The sequence below is a fragment of the Copadichromis virginalis genome, linkage group LG14, assembly GCF_057382275.1.
Source record: "Copadichromis virginalis isolate Kocher_CV1m ecotype Utaka linkage group LG14, C_Virginalis_male_GT1.1, whole genome shotgun sequence".
NCBI lineage: Eukaryota > Metazoa > Chordata > Actinopteri > Cichliformes > Cichlidae > Copadichromis > Copadichromis virginalis.
In genome coordinates this window covers 24,780,634-24,797,749 of record NC_140631.1, presented here as the reverse complement: position 1 = coordinate 24,797,749, position 17,116 = coordinate 24,780,634, and the positions used below count along the sequence as shown (strand labels likewise).

General features: G+C 37.8%; 1 protein-coding gene across 2 annotated transcripts; it reads left to right on the top strand.

The window, feature by feature from the left end:
* The first annotated feature begins 262 nt into the window (after window positions 1-262).
* ttc12 (tetratricopeptide repeat domain 12) lies at window positions 263-17,048 on the top strand. 2 transcript variants are annotated; one of them, XM_085430073.1, is made up of 21 exons: window positions 263-430; window positions 715-872; window positions 1,125-1,146; window positions 2,064-2,141; window positions 2,395-2,516; window positions 2,751-2,810; window positions 3,148-3,219; window positions 3,563-3,623; window positions 5,132-5,320; window positions 8,200-8,269; window positions 9,103-9,191; window positions 9,589-9,757; window positions 10,260-10,355; window positions 11,226-11,289; window positions 11,374-11,508; window positions 11,680-11,772; window positions 12,010-12,078; window positions 13,676-13,777; window positions 14,161-14,260; window positions 14,484-14,712; window positions 16,728-17,048. In XM_085430073.1, exons 1-21 carry the CDS (start codon window positions 379-381, stop codon window positions 16,795-16,797), a joined length of 2,100 nt encoding a protein of 699 aa, XP_085286199.1. In that variant the 5' UTR covers window positions 263-378; the 3' UTR covers window positions 16,798-17,048. The 2 variants fall into 2 exon arrangements, with proteins under 2 accessions (XP_085286199.1, XP_085286200.1); XM_085430074.1 differs by lacking the exons at window positions 8,200-8,269; window positions 9,103-9,191.
* The last annotated feature ends 68 nt before the right edge of the window (window positions 17,049-17,116 follow it).

Sequence of the window (17,116 nt, the reverse complement as noted above, 5' to 3'; positions counted from 1 at the left end):
CATGACGGAACTAACTTACATTCACAATGAATCAAACACGTCTCAGTGCTATTTTGATTCAGTTTTGATTTAGTTAAGAATTACCCTTTTTTTTTTCTTTAAAATTTGTCCCGCATTTATAACCCAGAGTAGTTAGCTAAAAGTAGTGTAGTTAAAAAGCCCCAGTTATTTACTTTCGCTGTTTGTTCCGGCTTCTTCTTGGCATTCTTATGACATAGCTTATTTGTGTAGTTTACGGGCGGGCCTGAAGGCATCACGTTGCTATGGTAACTCAACGCTGAAACCTGAGGGAGAAGTACATTCAGCGTCTTGCTGAGATAAAACGGAGCCACGTGTCTTAGAATCCAGCAAAAGCTGTCTAAAACGGACAAACACGCAATGGAGAAACTTGAAGACATCGAAAGTTTTCTGAAGAATGTTGATGAAATAAGTGAGTAATGGTAGAAGTATAGTTTACTAACGATATTAGCTAACACAAAGTTATTCTCTTGTACCCATTTTGCTAAGTTAATTAGCTGTAAACGCTAAAAAACTATTGTGTTCAATAAATATTGAGCTCAAAACGCAAATGTAGTGTATACTTCTGTGCTACTGGGAACTTTGTTGGTTTGAAGGTGTAGATTGTTGAGCTATTTCTTTACTTTTAGCCCTATTTCAAATGCCAAAGTAAAGCCTCTTGGAAAAGATCTCTCTATTTCTTTGAATTCTTTTCAGGTCAGCTTGTGGAGGACCTAAGGTCTTCTGATGCTGAAGCCCAACAAAAAGCAATGGAAAAAGCTGATTGCTACATCACTTCCTTGGCAGAGCCCTGCAGAACCAAAATCAACAAGATGACAGTCAACACAAACCCACCGCCACTCCCTCCTTCCATAGTAAAGACATGCATGCAGTCAACAGCATGTGTCTTAGTCTACAACTCCTTGTATCTTTCTCTGTCTCTCATCCACTCTCTGACCCTCAGGCAGGAACACTACAGACACTACAAACAGCTTCTTGTTGTGTTATCCACCTTGTTCTCTCTTGTTCTTTAAGAAAAAGAACACGGTGTACATTAAGCAGTGAGTAGGTTTTGACCTCTTTGCTACTGTTATTGTTTTTTAAATTGTTTTTTTCTTCTTTTACAGACTCCTCAGACTGAAACTCCAGGTGAGCCACAATGAAAATAAATGTCTCTGTGGTTGTCAGTTGCAGTGATTGAAAGCACACTGATACTGTGCCCAATAATGAAATATTTCAACCAAAGAAGCAAAAACTAGTATCCATTTTTCAAAGATAAATTAATAAAGAACATAAATGATTTATTCCTCCCATGAACTACCATGCATTAGAGGATATGAATGACTCGAAATCAGTGATGTTCTTTGAGTTGATTTGTCTAGAGGCCCTTTAGTCAAGGAGCCTTGTTAACTGTTTAACTCACCAAGGACTTGCATTACATCATCAGTTTTACTGCTTAAACATATGCAAATAGGAGTAATCTCTAGGCTAGTGTACAGTATTTTTATATACTGAGAAGCGCTGTGATGACATCCCACTGAACCCAGCACCCTGAATGTGATATTCCATTTAAAACAGCTTTTCAGCCGGCACTTCTTTTCAAGTCGCCCGGGGGTAAAACTCATTAACAGTTAAGCTTCAAATGTGTAAAAAAAATCACACCTCTTTGCGTGAATCTTCTAATATTGAAATTAACACAACATACACTGAATTCATGATGAGTAAGAAAAATAATCTTGTGCTCGGGGCTGAGAAAGCAAAACAGATTTTAAATTTCTCTGGCTCTTATTTATAGAGAATATCTAGCTTTGTGTGAACCCTCTTTGCATTATAAACACACACTCTGCACACTGTCTGGATCTGTGTAGTTACTAATAATGACTTTCTAAAACGACTGCAGTTTAAAAATAACAGAGCTTCTCAGACAGCGTTGGTTTGATTTTGTTTATTTAAATGGTGTGCAAACTCTCTTCATACTGTGCTCATTAAAAATGGCATTTTTTGACTATTTCCTCCTTTGTAGTACTCATGCTTAAGATTATTTTTTTAATTTCTGTTTTGATCAGAGAATTTCATGAAGATTATGGAGATGGATGCAGAAGAAAGGAAAGTTCGGAAAGCTGCAAATGTGAAAAAGGCTATCGGTTTGTGAAACTTAGCTACCAAACCCTCAGAGGTCTAATTCGAACTCCAAGCAATCAAAATATATGTATTTTTATTGTTTGTGTGTCTTTGCAGTTTGCATTTCTCCAAAATACAGGATTAGGGTTATCACCTGTGATGAATCAGACTTCAGAGGGTTCACCTGTTGTAGATGAGCATTTCTCTATAGTCATTGCTCTGCTGAGCTGACAGTGTTTCCTTTTTAAATGTAACTGCTTGTATCCATCCCTGCAGCGTTCAAGGACAAAGGGAATGAAGCTTATGCTCAAGAAGACTATGAAACTGCTGTAAAGTATTACAGCGATGGTTTGGCTGAAATCAAAGATATGCAGCCGCTGTACACAAACAGAGCTCAAGTAAATATCTTCAATCTATGCTTTACAATGAAAACACAAACTTCCCTTTTTTCTCAAGGGGAAACAGAGCAGAGATGCTTTTGTGTGTTTATGTGGACACAGAGTGCATTAGGCATCTGTGAAACAGAACTTTAGAGATTTTAAATTTAGAATCTTTGTTACCATCTGCAGTGAAATTATAAAATCATTATGTTCCCTTTCAAAATGTCCTGTCTAATGTTTACATCTGTGTAGGCCTATATTAAACTGGGAAAGTACAATGAGGCCGTCAGTGACTGTGAATGGGCCCTAAAGGTAAGGTCTGCCGCATATGTTATACTGAAGTCTAGTGAGCTCACCAGCAGTTTAGAAATATTCTCTAAAGAAACTGGGATGTTTGAAAAACTGGTTTAATTTGGTAATATCCTCAGAATAATGTTTTCTTTATGCTTCCCCAGAATGTCAAAGACACAATTTTTGGGTGGGAGATGTGCTCTGTAAACTGTTCATGTAATTTTCTCCAGTGCAGTGTGTCTGAAAGTCAGGTTGAATATTTATTTCTTACTGTGCAAGTGTGCTGGAGTCATTAAACGACCATTATGTAGATGAAGAGGTTTATTAAGTAATCCCATGATTATTTCATTTCTGCCAGTGTAATGAGAGGTGCATAAAGGCTTATCTACACATGGGTAAAGCATATCTGGGATTGAAGAAATATAACGAGGTGAGTAAGAATACCTCTCATTACAGTTGTACGCCTGAAGTAGAAAGATAATAAGAATTCTCAAGAAATTATAAATATGTTTCTGATTAAGATAATGTGGACTCACAGGAATCATCTGTAAATCTAATTTCAAATTATTTCAATTTATTTATTCCAAAATAGGATTACATCTAACACAGATAACCAGTAAAGCAAGATTTATTGTATGAATCACATTAAAGTGCACTGTAGCTTTTTGCAAACTGTATACCAGCTCTGCTGAGTCTAGAATCTTCTGGAGTCTTTAGTACATGATTGAAACACATTATATAGAAAGTGATGCAGAACATTTTTCCTTTTTTAGGCAAGAGGCTGTTTTGAAAAGATAGAAGAAATTCAACCTGGGAAGGAAAAAATAGTGAAAGGTAAAGAACTATTTCCCATGGACTACGCTAGGAAAAGGTCCATTAATGAAAATCACCATCTTTGGTCATGTATCATCCAGAACTGTTTTAAGATGGGTACAGCACACATTTACGTTTTTCTTTGAAAAACATCCACAATATTTTGTTTTTTTTTATACTTTGCTTAATTATTCTGTGAAAAGAGTCATATGTTTTCCTAACAATATAAAGCCATCATACTCCTCAAAAACATGACAGTTAGAGGAAGAATGCATCCGTTCATTTTCTTCCACTTGTCAGGGTAGCACCCTGTGGCAGCTGGGAGTCCATCTCGGTCTATCACAGGGCTAACACATAGAGACAGACAACCATTCACACTCACATTCACACCTATGGCCAATTTAGAATCACCAGTTAACCTACTGTAACATGCATGCCTTTGGTCTGTGGGAGGAAGCCAGATTACCTGGAGAGAATTCACACAGAGGGAGAGAACATGCTAACTCTACACAGAAAGGCATCAGCTGGATTGTGGATTTGAATTCAGGACCTTCCTGCTGTGAGGTGACAGTACTTAAAACGGCCCCGCTGTGCCATCCTTGATTAAAAAAAAAAAAAAACATTTAAGTGATGAAATATCCATCCACATGAAATATTAATCAGGTAATTAAAGGGTTAAGCAGTATTTTTTAGCATACAGGACTCTTTGTTCTCAGTCTGATGGTAAGATGGCAAAATGCTTACCAGGCCAAAAGAGTAGAGTTGTATGTAAAAGAATAGAAAGGGTTTAAAAACTTGTGATTTGAACTGTATGAGTCAGTATGAGTCCTTTCTTGGGGCCCTACTTTTACACACGTTATTGGAAGTCCCTGCCCCTAACGCATATGGTATGTGCACAATGACTGAGGCAGGAAGAGCAGCAGTGAGACATCCTCATGTCTTATCCTGTCAGTGACAAAAGATTAGACACTGGTTAGATCAGAAATAGTTTGAAAAGGAGGAGCTTGAGTGGAGGTGGGTTGCAGTGTGACTTCCTGAGGCAAATTGACTTTAGGCTAACTAAAGCAACTTAAGTAGTGGGACCTGTACCAGATTTGATAATCAGATTCATATAATGATACCAGCTGAGACCTAAGCTGATGTGACCTGGGATTATGTGGCCTGACCTGGTTTATCTGAACTAGCACTGTGCTCTATTTTGTTTTATTCCCAGATAGAACCTAACCTTCCTGCACTTTGTTACTTTAATGCATATGATGCATCAAGTTCAGTGTTTTACACTGATTTTGCTATTTTCTTATTTGGGCTATTAGGTCATATGTGATGTACCAATACATTTCTTATACATTGGCAAGTGACCTCTTTCTATTTGAGTGAATATTAATAGCAGGTGGTGGGTGTGGTAGTCATGCCAGGTTGACAGATGCACCACAGGAGACTCTTCTCAGATAGGGGCAGCTGCACTTACTGCTATGGAATAACTTACTTTCTCTAATTGCTTCTCCATTCTCTTTTGTTCTCCTTTGCAGAATACCTGACCCAGGTTGATTTGGGAAAGGAGAAAGAGACTCAGGAGATAAAGGCAAGGGAAGAGTTTGACAAGGGGAAGAGGAAGGCCACAACAGTGGTGGAGCTGTTGGAGAAGCTGTCAAAACCCGGTCAGATTGCCCTCTACTACTGCGGAGGATTGGAGATTCTGTCACAAGCACTTACTGACTGTGAGTGTTCAAACAATTGTTTCTCCTTTAATCACTGTTTTCAGTTTTTTCTTGGTAGACTGCGTCTCCGGTGCACCTATTTGTTGGTTTTATGACAAACAAACAAACAAACAAACAAACAAACAAACAAACAAACAAACAAACAAACAAACAAACAACAACAAAAAACGGATTTCAGGCTAGATTGGATAAGAAGACTTGAAGCAGAAAAAGAGATTACAATAATATGCTCTAAAAGCTTGTGCTAATTACAAAAATGCTTTTTTAAGTTTTGCAGGATTGCTTCATGGTAGGTTAAATGCTTACCATCCATGAAGTCCTGCACCATTAGTCTTTGGTACCAGTGACAGTGGAGCAAGTGTGTAAATGGTGGCTGATGTCCATTAAGTATCAGCTTCGCAGACGTTAATGTAAAATGAAAGACGTGCCAGACATTGTTCCTTAGTTTATTTAATAATGATCAGTGCATTAATATCAATCCAGATTCCATATTGGCCAAGGGCATGTGTCCAAATGCATTTTCACTTTTATTTTAAATCAAATATTTTCTTAAATGATTGAATTTCCAGCTATTTTTTGTGTTTTCTACCAGAGACATGTCTAATCAAGATATTGGTTAATTAAAAAAATAATTCATTAATTTTAAGTACTGTATATTCCTTTTTCATCCTGCTTGTAGAGTGATGCAGTTTTGTTCTTGAATCTATAAATAAACAATGAATTGCTTCATTAAAAACACCGTTACAGTATGTTTAAAACTTAAGTATTTTTTTCGACATGCCTCGTAACGTTCTGTACTTTTAGATGTTGATGGTATAGAGATCAGAGGTTTGCTTTCTTTGAAAAACTACATCTACCTCAGTTGCTGCTGTGTTTGTGTTATTTGTGTTTATTTATTTTGTCAGGATGCTGGCTCAGTTAAAATAAAGAGAATTAATCATAGCAGTGCTGAAATCCTCTATATATAGTCACGAAAAAGAAAGTTTTCAGGACCTCTGTGCAGTCCTGTAACTTGCAAGAAGCTTGATAGCTACATCCGAGAGCATTACTAGCATGTTAAATGTTAAATTTCATGACAGTAAAATTAGAAAAATTTTACTGTCTGGAAGGGTTACCACGAGAAAACCTCATCTCAATCAACGAAAGCAACATGCAAGCTATTGAATTATTGTTTTTTCACAGGACTGCCCAGTCTGCAGAGTCTTGTGAAAATGTTATTTTTCTTATAACTCTACATATAAAGCAACAGTACTTTTGTTAGAAACTGAAAAATTTTCCTGTTTATTGTCCCTCAACAGTGAAATGATATATCCACCTTTACATGTGAAACTGTTATTCAATAAATAATTTTCAGGCTTTTGTGCAGTGCCACTTCTGTGAAAATCTTTCATTTCTTCTTCACTGGTTCTTTTCAGGATTTCCTTATATAAAAATCCTGGAATTGCCACTCTGAAACTTTCTTTAGCGTCTAGTACAGACAGAAGTTTTTTTTTTCCTTTTTGTTTTACTGTGCCTGGTGGAGCAGCTTTAGTGCAATATTTAACAAAGCATCCACGATAGAACTTGTCCATTTACTAAGCTCAGCAGCATTATTTCACTCTGTCCTGTCGGTCACTACTGAATGTTGGAACTTCTCCATTGACACACTAGATTTGTGACAGCCTGGCCCCGGGCACTCTCCATGGACATGGGCCTCAAAATGGCATGTTTATATACATTTCAGTGCAAGAAGTGAGCTGTTGAAAAGAAACATATCTAATTCCTTTTGCTTGGTGGTAGCACAGAGCTTGTTTCTCAAGGTTTTAGATAGGCAGGAACACACTCTTATGGGCCTGATTTCTTCTTGGGTGAAGTAGGGAATTGGGCGGCCAACCACTATTTCACCCCATGTTCCTGTTTGACAATGATACACTCAGGCTGAAAAATAACCGATATGTTTACCAAGTCCTCTGCAGTCTGAAAAGGGGCCACTGTGGACAGGGAGTAATTGAACTTCACTGGGTGATTCACCCTTCCTATTTGAGCTGGTGATATTTTTGTGAATGTTTTTGACCTGCCAAATAACTTTGAAAGTCCATGCTACTAATGTAACTCTTTTTAGTTATTGCCACAAGGCAAAAATGGCAGTTTTTTTTATTCAATAGCAGCACTGTAACAGTATAACTCGCCAAGGTCAGTGGCTCCATCTGAAGTTTGTTTTTTTGTCTACTTATACTTTAAACATGTGGCAATGACGTGGTAATGAACTGCATCGAGTGTTCTGCTACCTGCATTGTAAATTTTCAGGTATTTTGACTGCAGGGGCAAGGCTGATGAAACTAATAATGTTTAAAGTTCACCACTCAGCAAACCATAAGAAGGTAAAGCACATCAAAATGAAATGGTAACTCTCTCTACTTCTTCTTCTTTCTTTTTTTTTGTTAACTTGTATGACTGTTTGTAACATAGGATGTTATGTTGCCCTGGGTATTGTCTGCCAAATGGCAAACATCTCTTATCAAATTTCACTTTTTTCTTCATTAGAAGAATAAAAGTGTCATGTCAAATGATATAATGCCTGTCTTACAGTGCCATTCAACAGAAAAGGGCAAAACTTACATAACTTACGACTGAAAGGATCTCAGCAGGGCTGACATTACAAGCTTTTCCCCCTAAAAGTACTCCTTCACTGCTCTGCTTTACTTCGTCTTCTTTGGTATTAGATAATAAACTGTTTCTTACTTTGCCTTAGTCTCTTAACATGTTTTATGTATTTTTCATTCCTGCCCTTGACTGTAAATCAGCCAGTGAAAAAGGTGCGTCTGCAAAATCTCTAAGCTGCCTGATGATGTTCCACTGCTTTCCGTCTTCTTACACCATATATTGTTCTCTTCAAACAGGTACAGGGCAGACCCTTTTCAGGCTGAACAATGGCTTTAGTATCATCGCCAGCAATGTCACGGTGAGAAGGTAAGGAGACCAGAGGGAGAGGTAGCAGTCAGCCCTCGGTGGAGCTTTGACAGATGGACTTAGAGGCAGGGGCATACAGAGACAATGATGGCATAAACTCGAGAGATCATTCACCGCCCCCTCTCCCTCCTCAGCTGTTTCTATGAAAGCCCAGAGAAGAAAAGATGATCACACTAGAGATTGAGATGAGTGCTGAAATAAGCAATGGCCCCCGTTCTGTCCCAGAAAGAGGTTGTGTTTTTGTACAAGATACAAATTATGACTCCCTCGTTTCAGATCAGTAAGGTTATTATTAACTTGTCACATGCTTTCAATGTAGTCCATTGTTAGCAATATCCTTTTTCAAGCTGGGACACAGTGTCCAGGAAGCAGAGGGTGCAAAGAAACTGCAGTCTGAGCTTGATGGAAATACTCAGTAAGGCTGCTGGTGTGAGCCAGATAAATCACCTAACACCTATGTGAGCCACGAAGCAGGAAAAGCCAGTGCCATTGTGGCCTGTCCTAATCACAAATTGAAGGGGCACTCTGAGTTTGGGTGCTCTTGGTCATTTCTGAGAGTTAAAGATAAGCAGGAAAAAAGGTCTAGAGTTCTTCAAAGTTACATTTTATGCTAAATATAGTATTTTTCAAGGTGTCTTTCAAGCTCTTCACTTTTACATATATAGCTGAATCTAAAAAATGAATGAATATTTTTTTTGTGAGTGCCTTTTTAAAAAAATAAACACTGTTCTGCAGTAGGGTTGTTTCATATAAAATTATCAGCTATGTTGTCTTTGGCAACTGGGTTTTATGTTTACTGACATACTCACATTGCTTGTATAATTTCTCTGCAGTTGCCTGTTGGAGAAAACAAATGATCCAGAGAGTCGTGAGCTGTGTGTGTCTGTTTTTAAAATATGGAGGAGAGTTTGTTGTGGAAATGGTATGTTGACAACTGAGGTACACTTCAGTGTCTGTCCATGTATCATTTTACTGTCACCGATTTAGAAGGAAAATAAGAAAACAATACTGTTGACCTCTAAATTAGTATTGTGGTCTTTATGCACATCTTGTCAGTATTTTGTTGAACATGTTTTTTGTGCTTAATCGCCCAAACTACAGATGGGTGACACATGGAATGTCTAGCATTTTGTGCAAGCCTTGATCATTTTTACACACTGTGTATTTGTAATATAAATACCTTCATTATCAACATAGGATTAATAATACAATGCTAAATTCATTAAAACTAGGTTGTTGTTTACTGGGAACTGACAATGGGACCACTGTGTCTAGTGTATCTGTCTCTTTATTCTTCTTTGTTTTTCCACTGCTTTCAGATGAAAACCAGAAGCTGTTGATGACATGTCCGGTCGCCACACAGTCCATTGTTCATTTGGCTTCATCGGAGCATGATGAAGTGGCGAAAGAATGTCTGGCACTGCTGTCGGTGTACTCAGAGATACCACGTGGCAGACATTTGGCCATTGAGAGCCTTGATTTGAACATGTAAGATATTACTTTATGTTGTCGGGAGATTCCACTAGCGATGACTCAGTTGGAGTGAAGATTCAGTTATTGTCCACCATAGTCAATCGCTTTGCAGGGACAGGAAATTATATATTATATAGACAGAAACAGTAATGCTCTTTTACCTCCTCCCTGCAGTGGAGGGACTTTAGTCTAGCCTCGGGCAATATGTTTGTTATTGTCACTCCAGGTGCGACATCATTTTAATGATATTTCAAGAACTTTTGTTCTGTCATTGCTCTGTTAACTCTGAGCAGCCCAAACAATTTGTTTTGCTACCCGTATACCTGCGGCTGAGCAGATTTTCAGAAAATGTAAAAAGAGCGATTTTTATTGTCAAAGTATTTCTGGCATTATTATCCCAGTTGTTGGTCCCAGGCTAAATGCCATCATTATGTGGGAACAAAATATTAATTTCCTTTAGTAATATCTTCTCCCTCTCTCTTTGTTTATCTGCCTTTGCTCTTATCTGAATGTAAAGGTTAGTGAGGAACCTCATGGTGTGCGTCTCAAAGCCAAAGAAGCAGCAGGAGAACACAGCGGTCAACATTCTGCAGAACTTTGCAACAGAAAGCCGGTATGATTCATTACTAACCCAACAAAATACTCAAGTCATGATCACTTCACGCAGTCTTTACAAACTAATAAAACAGAAACAAGGCCTACAGGACACTCCTGTTTGCCTAGCACAGATTTACCTGTATCAGCAGAAGTCTAGAGAGAAATAATAATGTGTTATCCAAGCCTTAATTACTACACTCATTAAAGCCAAGGCTGCTCTGCTTCTGATCGACTTCAACTTAAAGATGCTATTTTAGTGTAGTATACATATAAGCAGTATAGATATCATACAGCATTCTTAACCTTTAGTATTGAATTAAAGGGAAAATGACTGTGCAGTGCAGATACAAAGCTCACAGCAAATCCATCCGACTTTTACTGCCTTTGATGTGGATGAGTGACAGTCTTCAGAGACATGACAGTCAGTGCTGTTTGACCACTAAATTGAATTGTCCTGTATCTCTTGTATGACTTGGACATTTTGTGCATTTGGGGAGTATTTACAATTGGTGAGGCTCTAGGGTTCGAAGATAAGTCACTGGACTCAACTGTTCAGCTTGGAAAGCGGTCCCCTCCTTTGAGGTTATACACAGTTTTCGTTTCTTGAAGTTCTTGATTTGCTTTCTTCTGTCATGCATGGCTGTGTATAACTTAACCTGACATCATTCTCTCACCTTTGACTTTATTCCCATTGTAAAAACAGCACACAGGATATTGTCAATTTGCTACTTCAGTGTGACAGTAGAAGACCTTCTGTCATTTTCCATATTTATACTCAGACAAATCCTGCTTTGCATTTGTAGCAGACATGTTTTTTTAATATATATATATATATATGTATATATATATATATATATGTGTGTGTTATTTTTTTTTTCTCTTGCAGGTTTTGTATTCAGTTGAGAGATGTTTTGACAGACTCAGTCATTCTGCCAGTTACAACAATACTGGTAATATATGCAATTACTGGTTCACTTTATATGCAATTTGTGTGCATGTGGAAAAAGTACTCAAGTGTTTCCTGTATTTTTCAGAAAAATTTCAACACGTCCAATCAACATATACTTCCGTCACTGATATCAGGTCTCGGCTGTCTGGCTAGAGATGACGTCATTCGTCACAAGCTTGCTCATGATCCTGATTGTTGGAAGGCCTTTCTGGTTGCTGTTGTTAGTAATGGTTACACATTTGTCTCTTTCTTTAGAAAAGTGCAAATTGCTATTCATTGTGTTGACGTCATATGCCAAAGAAATTAAATGTCTTCTATAGTGTTGTCACAATGAGACAGAAAAGATGTCTGCTTATTATTTAGTGGAGGGTTTTATTCTCTCTCCACACAGAGGACATGCATTGCATCTGAATACAGAGAGATCCTCTACCCTTTACTTGGCTTGATTATGAACCTTTCAACCGTCACCTCCCCTGTTATCCAGGTAAATTCTCAGGTTCTCTGACTTTTTTCCTGACAACTTGAGGAACAACATTCTTACTACAAAATTCATTAATAGTAATAAAATAAGATTGATAGATTAGACTATATCAAAAAAAAAAAGAATAAAAGCCAATGGGAAAGGAAGCAGAAAGAGCAATTATTTGTTGTGACACCTATTTAAAGGTGAATTGAATGTGAAAATTGGATTATCCACTTTTCCATCTGTGGCTGTTTGAAGGAGCTTTCTGTTTCACTCTGCGACTCCTGTGTGGATCTCCTGAGGCATAACGACGAGGGAATCATAACTGTGAGTAAAGCTTATGCTCCAGCACTCTGAAGACTTTAACCTTAACAAAGAATATAGATTGATCAGGCATAACATTATGACCATGGACGTGTGAAGTGTACAGCACTCATTATTTCTTCATCATGGCTCCTTTTAGTGAGTGGGATATTGAGTGGGATATATCAGCTATTATTGTCAAGGTTGATGTTTTAGAAGCTGGAAAAATGGGTAAGCGTAAGGATTTGAGTGAGTTTGACAAAAGCTAAGTTGTGGCTTGACGACTGTATCACAGCATCTCTAAAAATATCGATCAAAAGGTCTAACAAGGATCACTGGTGAACAGGTGACAGAGTCAAGCATGGCTAAGGCTCAATAATGCATGTGGGGAGCAAAGGCTAGCCCATGGGGTTCAGCTCAACAGACAAGCTACTGTTACTGAACAAGTTAATGCTGGTTCTGATAGAAAGGTGTCAGAATACACAGCGCATCACATTTTGTTGCAGCAGACCAGTAAGGGGGCCCATGCTGACTCATGCCCATCGCCAAAGCTCTGACATTGGGCTTGTGAGCATCAGAACGGGACCTCGGAGCAGTGGAAGAAGGTGACCTGGTCTGATGCATCATGTTTTTTCTTTTACATCACGTGGTAGATGGCTGGGTGCACTTACCTTGGGAACACCCAGCACCAGGATGCACTATGGGAAAAAAGCAAGCACTGTGATACTTTGGACAATATTCTGCTGGGAGACCTTGGGTCCAGCCATCCATGCGGGTGTTATGTTGTCATGCACCACCTTTATTATTACTATTATTGTGTTGCTATTTTGTACATTATATATTATATATATTAGCTTTGCTGAGAGGATCTGTAATGAGCATGTATGTTCCAATTATACGTTGGAAACGACAGTTAACATTTGCTTTAAAGCATTAGAAAGTTGTCTTTATGGTAAAATATTAAGTAATAATTTCTTCAAAACACCCTTCAAAGTTTTTAAAGATGCATTATTCACATTATTGCCAGTAGAATAGAATAGAATTAGAATTCAACTTTATCGTCATTGCACATGCACAGGTACAGGGCAACGAAATGCAGTTTGCATCCATCCAGAAGTGCTTTAGTGATATAGATATATTACAACATATATTAGCAATAATATAGATATAGTAGTGGCTTTAGACCAAGCTGACTGCAGCCTGAAACCCAGTCTGGTCCTAATTTGTTGTTAAGAATAACCTTCTTTGTGTCGGCAAACAAAGAGAAAAGAAGGAACAATTTTTTTCATCACTTTTGTTCTATTTTGTCTACTGCACACCCACATATTGTGTAGTTTGTATCTTCAAAATATTAAACTGTGCTTTCAAAATCCTGGATAATACAGTGCAATTTAGACATTTTAACCTGCAATGAGTTTCCAGTTTGTAATAGCCTTATTTTTATTATTTTCTGAAAACACCCTTTTTCTTCAAATGTTTTTTTTCTGCTAGTTTTCCTTGCCCCATAGCAGTTTTTTGATAATCTGCTATCCAAATTCTCTGCTTTGTTTTTCAAGCCTCTACTTTTTTCAGTCTTGTATTATTTCATTTTCTAATGCCAGAATTCTTCATTGTTCTCCAGAGAGCCACAGGTGTGCTAAGCACTGTCCTACCCCAGTCCTCACAAGCCGTTCAGCATGTTATCCAAAGGGAAATGGTCAAAACCATGTGCAGGCTCCTGAAGGTGGTAACTGTGAACACTAATCTACTGCTCAAATGTCACCATAGTTATCTGCTTCTTCTTGTTGAAAGATGTCATTGTATAACACATATTCATTTCATAGTAGCGCATGCAACTACTTGCCCCGAATTCGTTGCTTATTTGTGAGCTTGGTTATTTGTCTTGTGCATTCATGTTTTGTATCATGTATCATCAAAGCAACACAAAATGCAACAAAGCCAGAGACCCAAATTTTCTCTATATATACATATTTGCCGTAATTCCACTAAAAGACAGTTTTTCTTCATATTTCACGTGACCTCTGACTGTCACCATAAATTTAATGTTTATCCACATTCTTTCTGCTGGTTTTAATGTCATTGTTATTTTTGTGCTTGCCTACCCAGGGAGCCGGGCAGACTGCCACTAAGTATGCCATTAAGACTTTGACAGTGTGCACTGCTGCCAGTCACTTGGCACGGGAGAAGCTGGTGAACTCTGATAAAAGTGAGGAATGATTGACGTGTTGGTTTTAACAAGCTCCTTCATTAGTCCATGAATATAATTTGAGTGCTGACCTAATATTCAAATAAAGTGTGTGCATGTGTGTGTTGATTCACATATGAGGACAGTAAATACTACATCCACTGATTTTTAAAAAAATTCTTTAGGTGTATTTAAATATATTTAATATACATCCTAATTGCCTTTCATTTACTATTTCACACAGAATTGTCTATAATACGTCGTTTGCTGAGCTCCAGCTGTGACGAGATGGTCTCAGGAAATGCAGCCCTGTGCTTGGCCCACTGCCTTGATTTGGAGGGAGTTGCCAGTGACCTGCTGGGCACTGATATTGTGCTGTTGCTGCTGCAGCACGCTGCAGGAGATGCTAAGAGGACAGCTGTGCAGCAAAATGCAGCAATAGCTCTTGGGAAGTTGTGTCGATGTGAACCCAGGTACCCTCTCACCCTAATCGATAAAGCCACGTAAACAATAGAACCAAGTCGCTCACCACGTATTGCTTTGAAGCTGATGCCATGTTGCTCCCGGACATTACACGCTTCCTAGGTGGCATTTTAATATATTTACTAGCAGGTCTTATGTCAACCAGCCATATTCACTCTCATTGATAGTCACGTATATCAAAGTTTATTAGTAATAGTTTAGTCAATATAGTTTATAAATGACCTAACTTTTAACCCCGTTAAATTGGTTTTCATGGATGCCTGGATGTTAAACGTAATTGTTACACCTGGTAGAGCAGTAACCCTGATCATTTTATTACAGATGAAAGGATTTAGACAGTTTTTAACTCTCTGTGTTGCCGAACTGATCGTGTGACAGCGGAGTTTGGGCCCAGGCACGGCTAATGACGTCAGATTTAAAGACCGGATTAAGACTCGACTGTACGCTGTGTTCGTGTTTTCCTGCAAAACAATAAGTTCCATTGGAGCAGCCCTTCAACGCCTCTCTCTGTCTCTCGCTAGCAAAGTTGACCCAGACAACAAAGTGAAGCCAGTTTTCGGCTACGAGCCCGACACTGAACCCGATGCATTAGCCAGAGGTCCCTTTACTATGGTTCAGAGCTGCGGACCTGTTTTATATACCCGCGGAATAGTTTTCTATATGAGATCGCTGCAAAAAGTGCAGCCTTACCTAATGTCCACCCTACTGTTACTCATTTATATTAAGATTTAAAAATCTAGTTGGTATTGGTATGGTGAGTAGCCTTCAGTAATAGTAATAAATCACACAGCAATAGTACATTCATGTAGTTGTAAAAAACATGATAATATATTAAGTAATCCAACGTTTTCAGAGTAACATTGAGTAACGTTACAGAATTCGTTACAAAATACATTTTGGGGCATGTATTCTGTAATCTGTAGTGAATATGTTTTAAGGGTAACCTTCCCAACACTGAGCATTGATAGTAGAGGTAAGAGATATAGCCTAAATATTATATCACAATATTTCAAGAAATTCATGAAAAGTATATTTTTGATGATACAGAAAAAAATAATGGCTCCGTTACTGATGCTTGCAGCTTGCAGGCAGTAGCATTTATTTCAGTGTAAGTAAATAAATCCTTCTTTTCCTGCTGTAATGATGAGGCACAGCCTAATTTGAAGTGCAAATCTACTGAAACAAGAACCCAGCAACAGCAACATTATAGTGTAATAGTAGTGTCACAGCATTATATCCAGCGGCACAGCAAAAGTTAAACGTAAGCAAAAAAGTAGCCTACGTAGTGTTTTCACTGAAAATTTCGGTAAAAATATAACATGGCTATTTAACAGTTCAGTTTAAAAATAACTAAAATGACTTAACTTTATAACTTTTTGGAAGCCTGTGATAACACTGAAAAATATTTTCTACTTTGGATTTTTTTTTTCATCTTTGAATGACCTTTAAACCAGCAGCTTAAAGCACTACTTTTGCAAAGAAATCATAAAATTTAGCTATCAATTATTTAATGAGTTTAACGAGCTCTTTTTTGGAGTAGCATTATTTGAGGATTTTATAAATATTTGGGAGAAATTAATGTTTTTTTAACAGTCTGTAAAATAAATGAGAAGAAAGCCCTTCTAAGGATCTGGAACATGTTAGGTTAAATATTGTTTCTCTGACTCTCACTGAAGAGTGAAATTTGAGTATGAACATCCATCTACTCATAAATCCACGAGGATATAAATAAAAAGTGATCACGTTCTTAGCTAAGCAGTGATGTGTCGCTGTGGGCCATCATCCACTATAGAACCTCTGCGATTATGCAAGTACAACTGGAATAGTACACTTTATAATAGGAGTCGGCAGCGACAACGTGTCTCTTTATTCCTAGAAAGACTAAAATATTCCTCCAGTTCCTGAGCTCACACGAGTGTAGTTATAATTGAATGCCAACCAGCTGAATATATTACTGCTACTTTCTTTTGCAAAAAATCCCCCAAAACTTTTTCTTCTTTTCCAGACACATGAGCAAACTTCGAGAACTACACGGCCTTGAGATTCTGCACTCGTGTGTAAAGCTCATCTCATGAACCCCTGACCACACATTTTATAATATCCTTCCTTGACCCCAGTCTTGTTTTCTCCTGTATTCTGTGTTAGGCGTTGATACTTGCTTACCTTTGGGTAAAAGTGAAAGTAAATGAAAATGAAGACGTGCCAGTCCTGGTTGTTTATTAGTCTTCCTATTTATTAAATTTCATTCAAGATTATATTGATTTGCTATTACAGAAAACCAAGTCTGACTAGAGATTCATTAAATATTTTCTGTATTTCATTTGGATTTGAGTCTCCTCCGTTCTCCTTGTATTTAAACACTGAACAGTGTTTAAATACACTGTTCAGTGTATT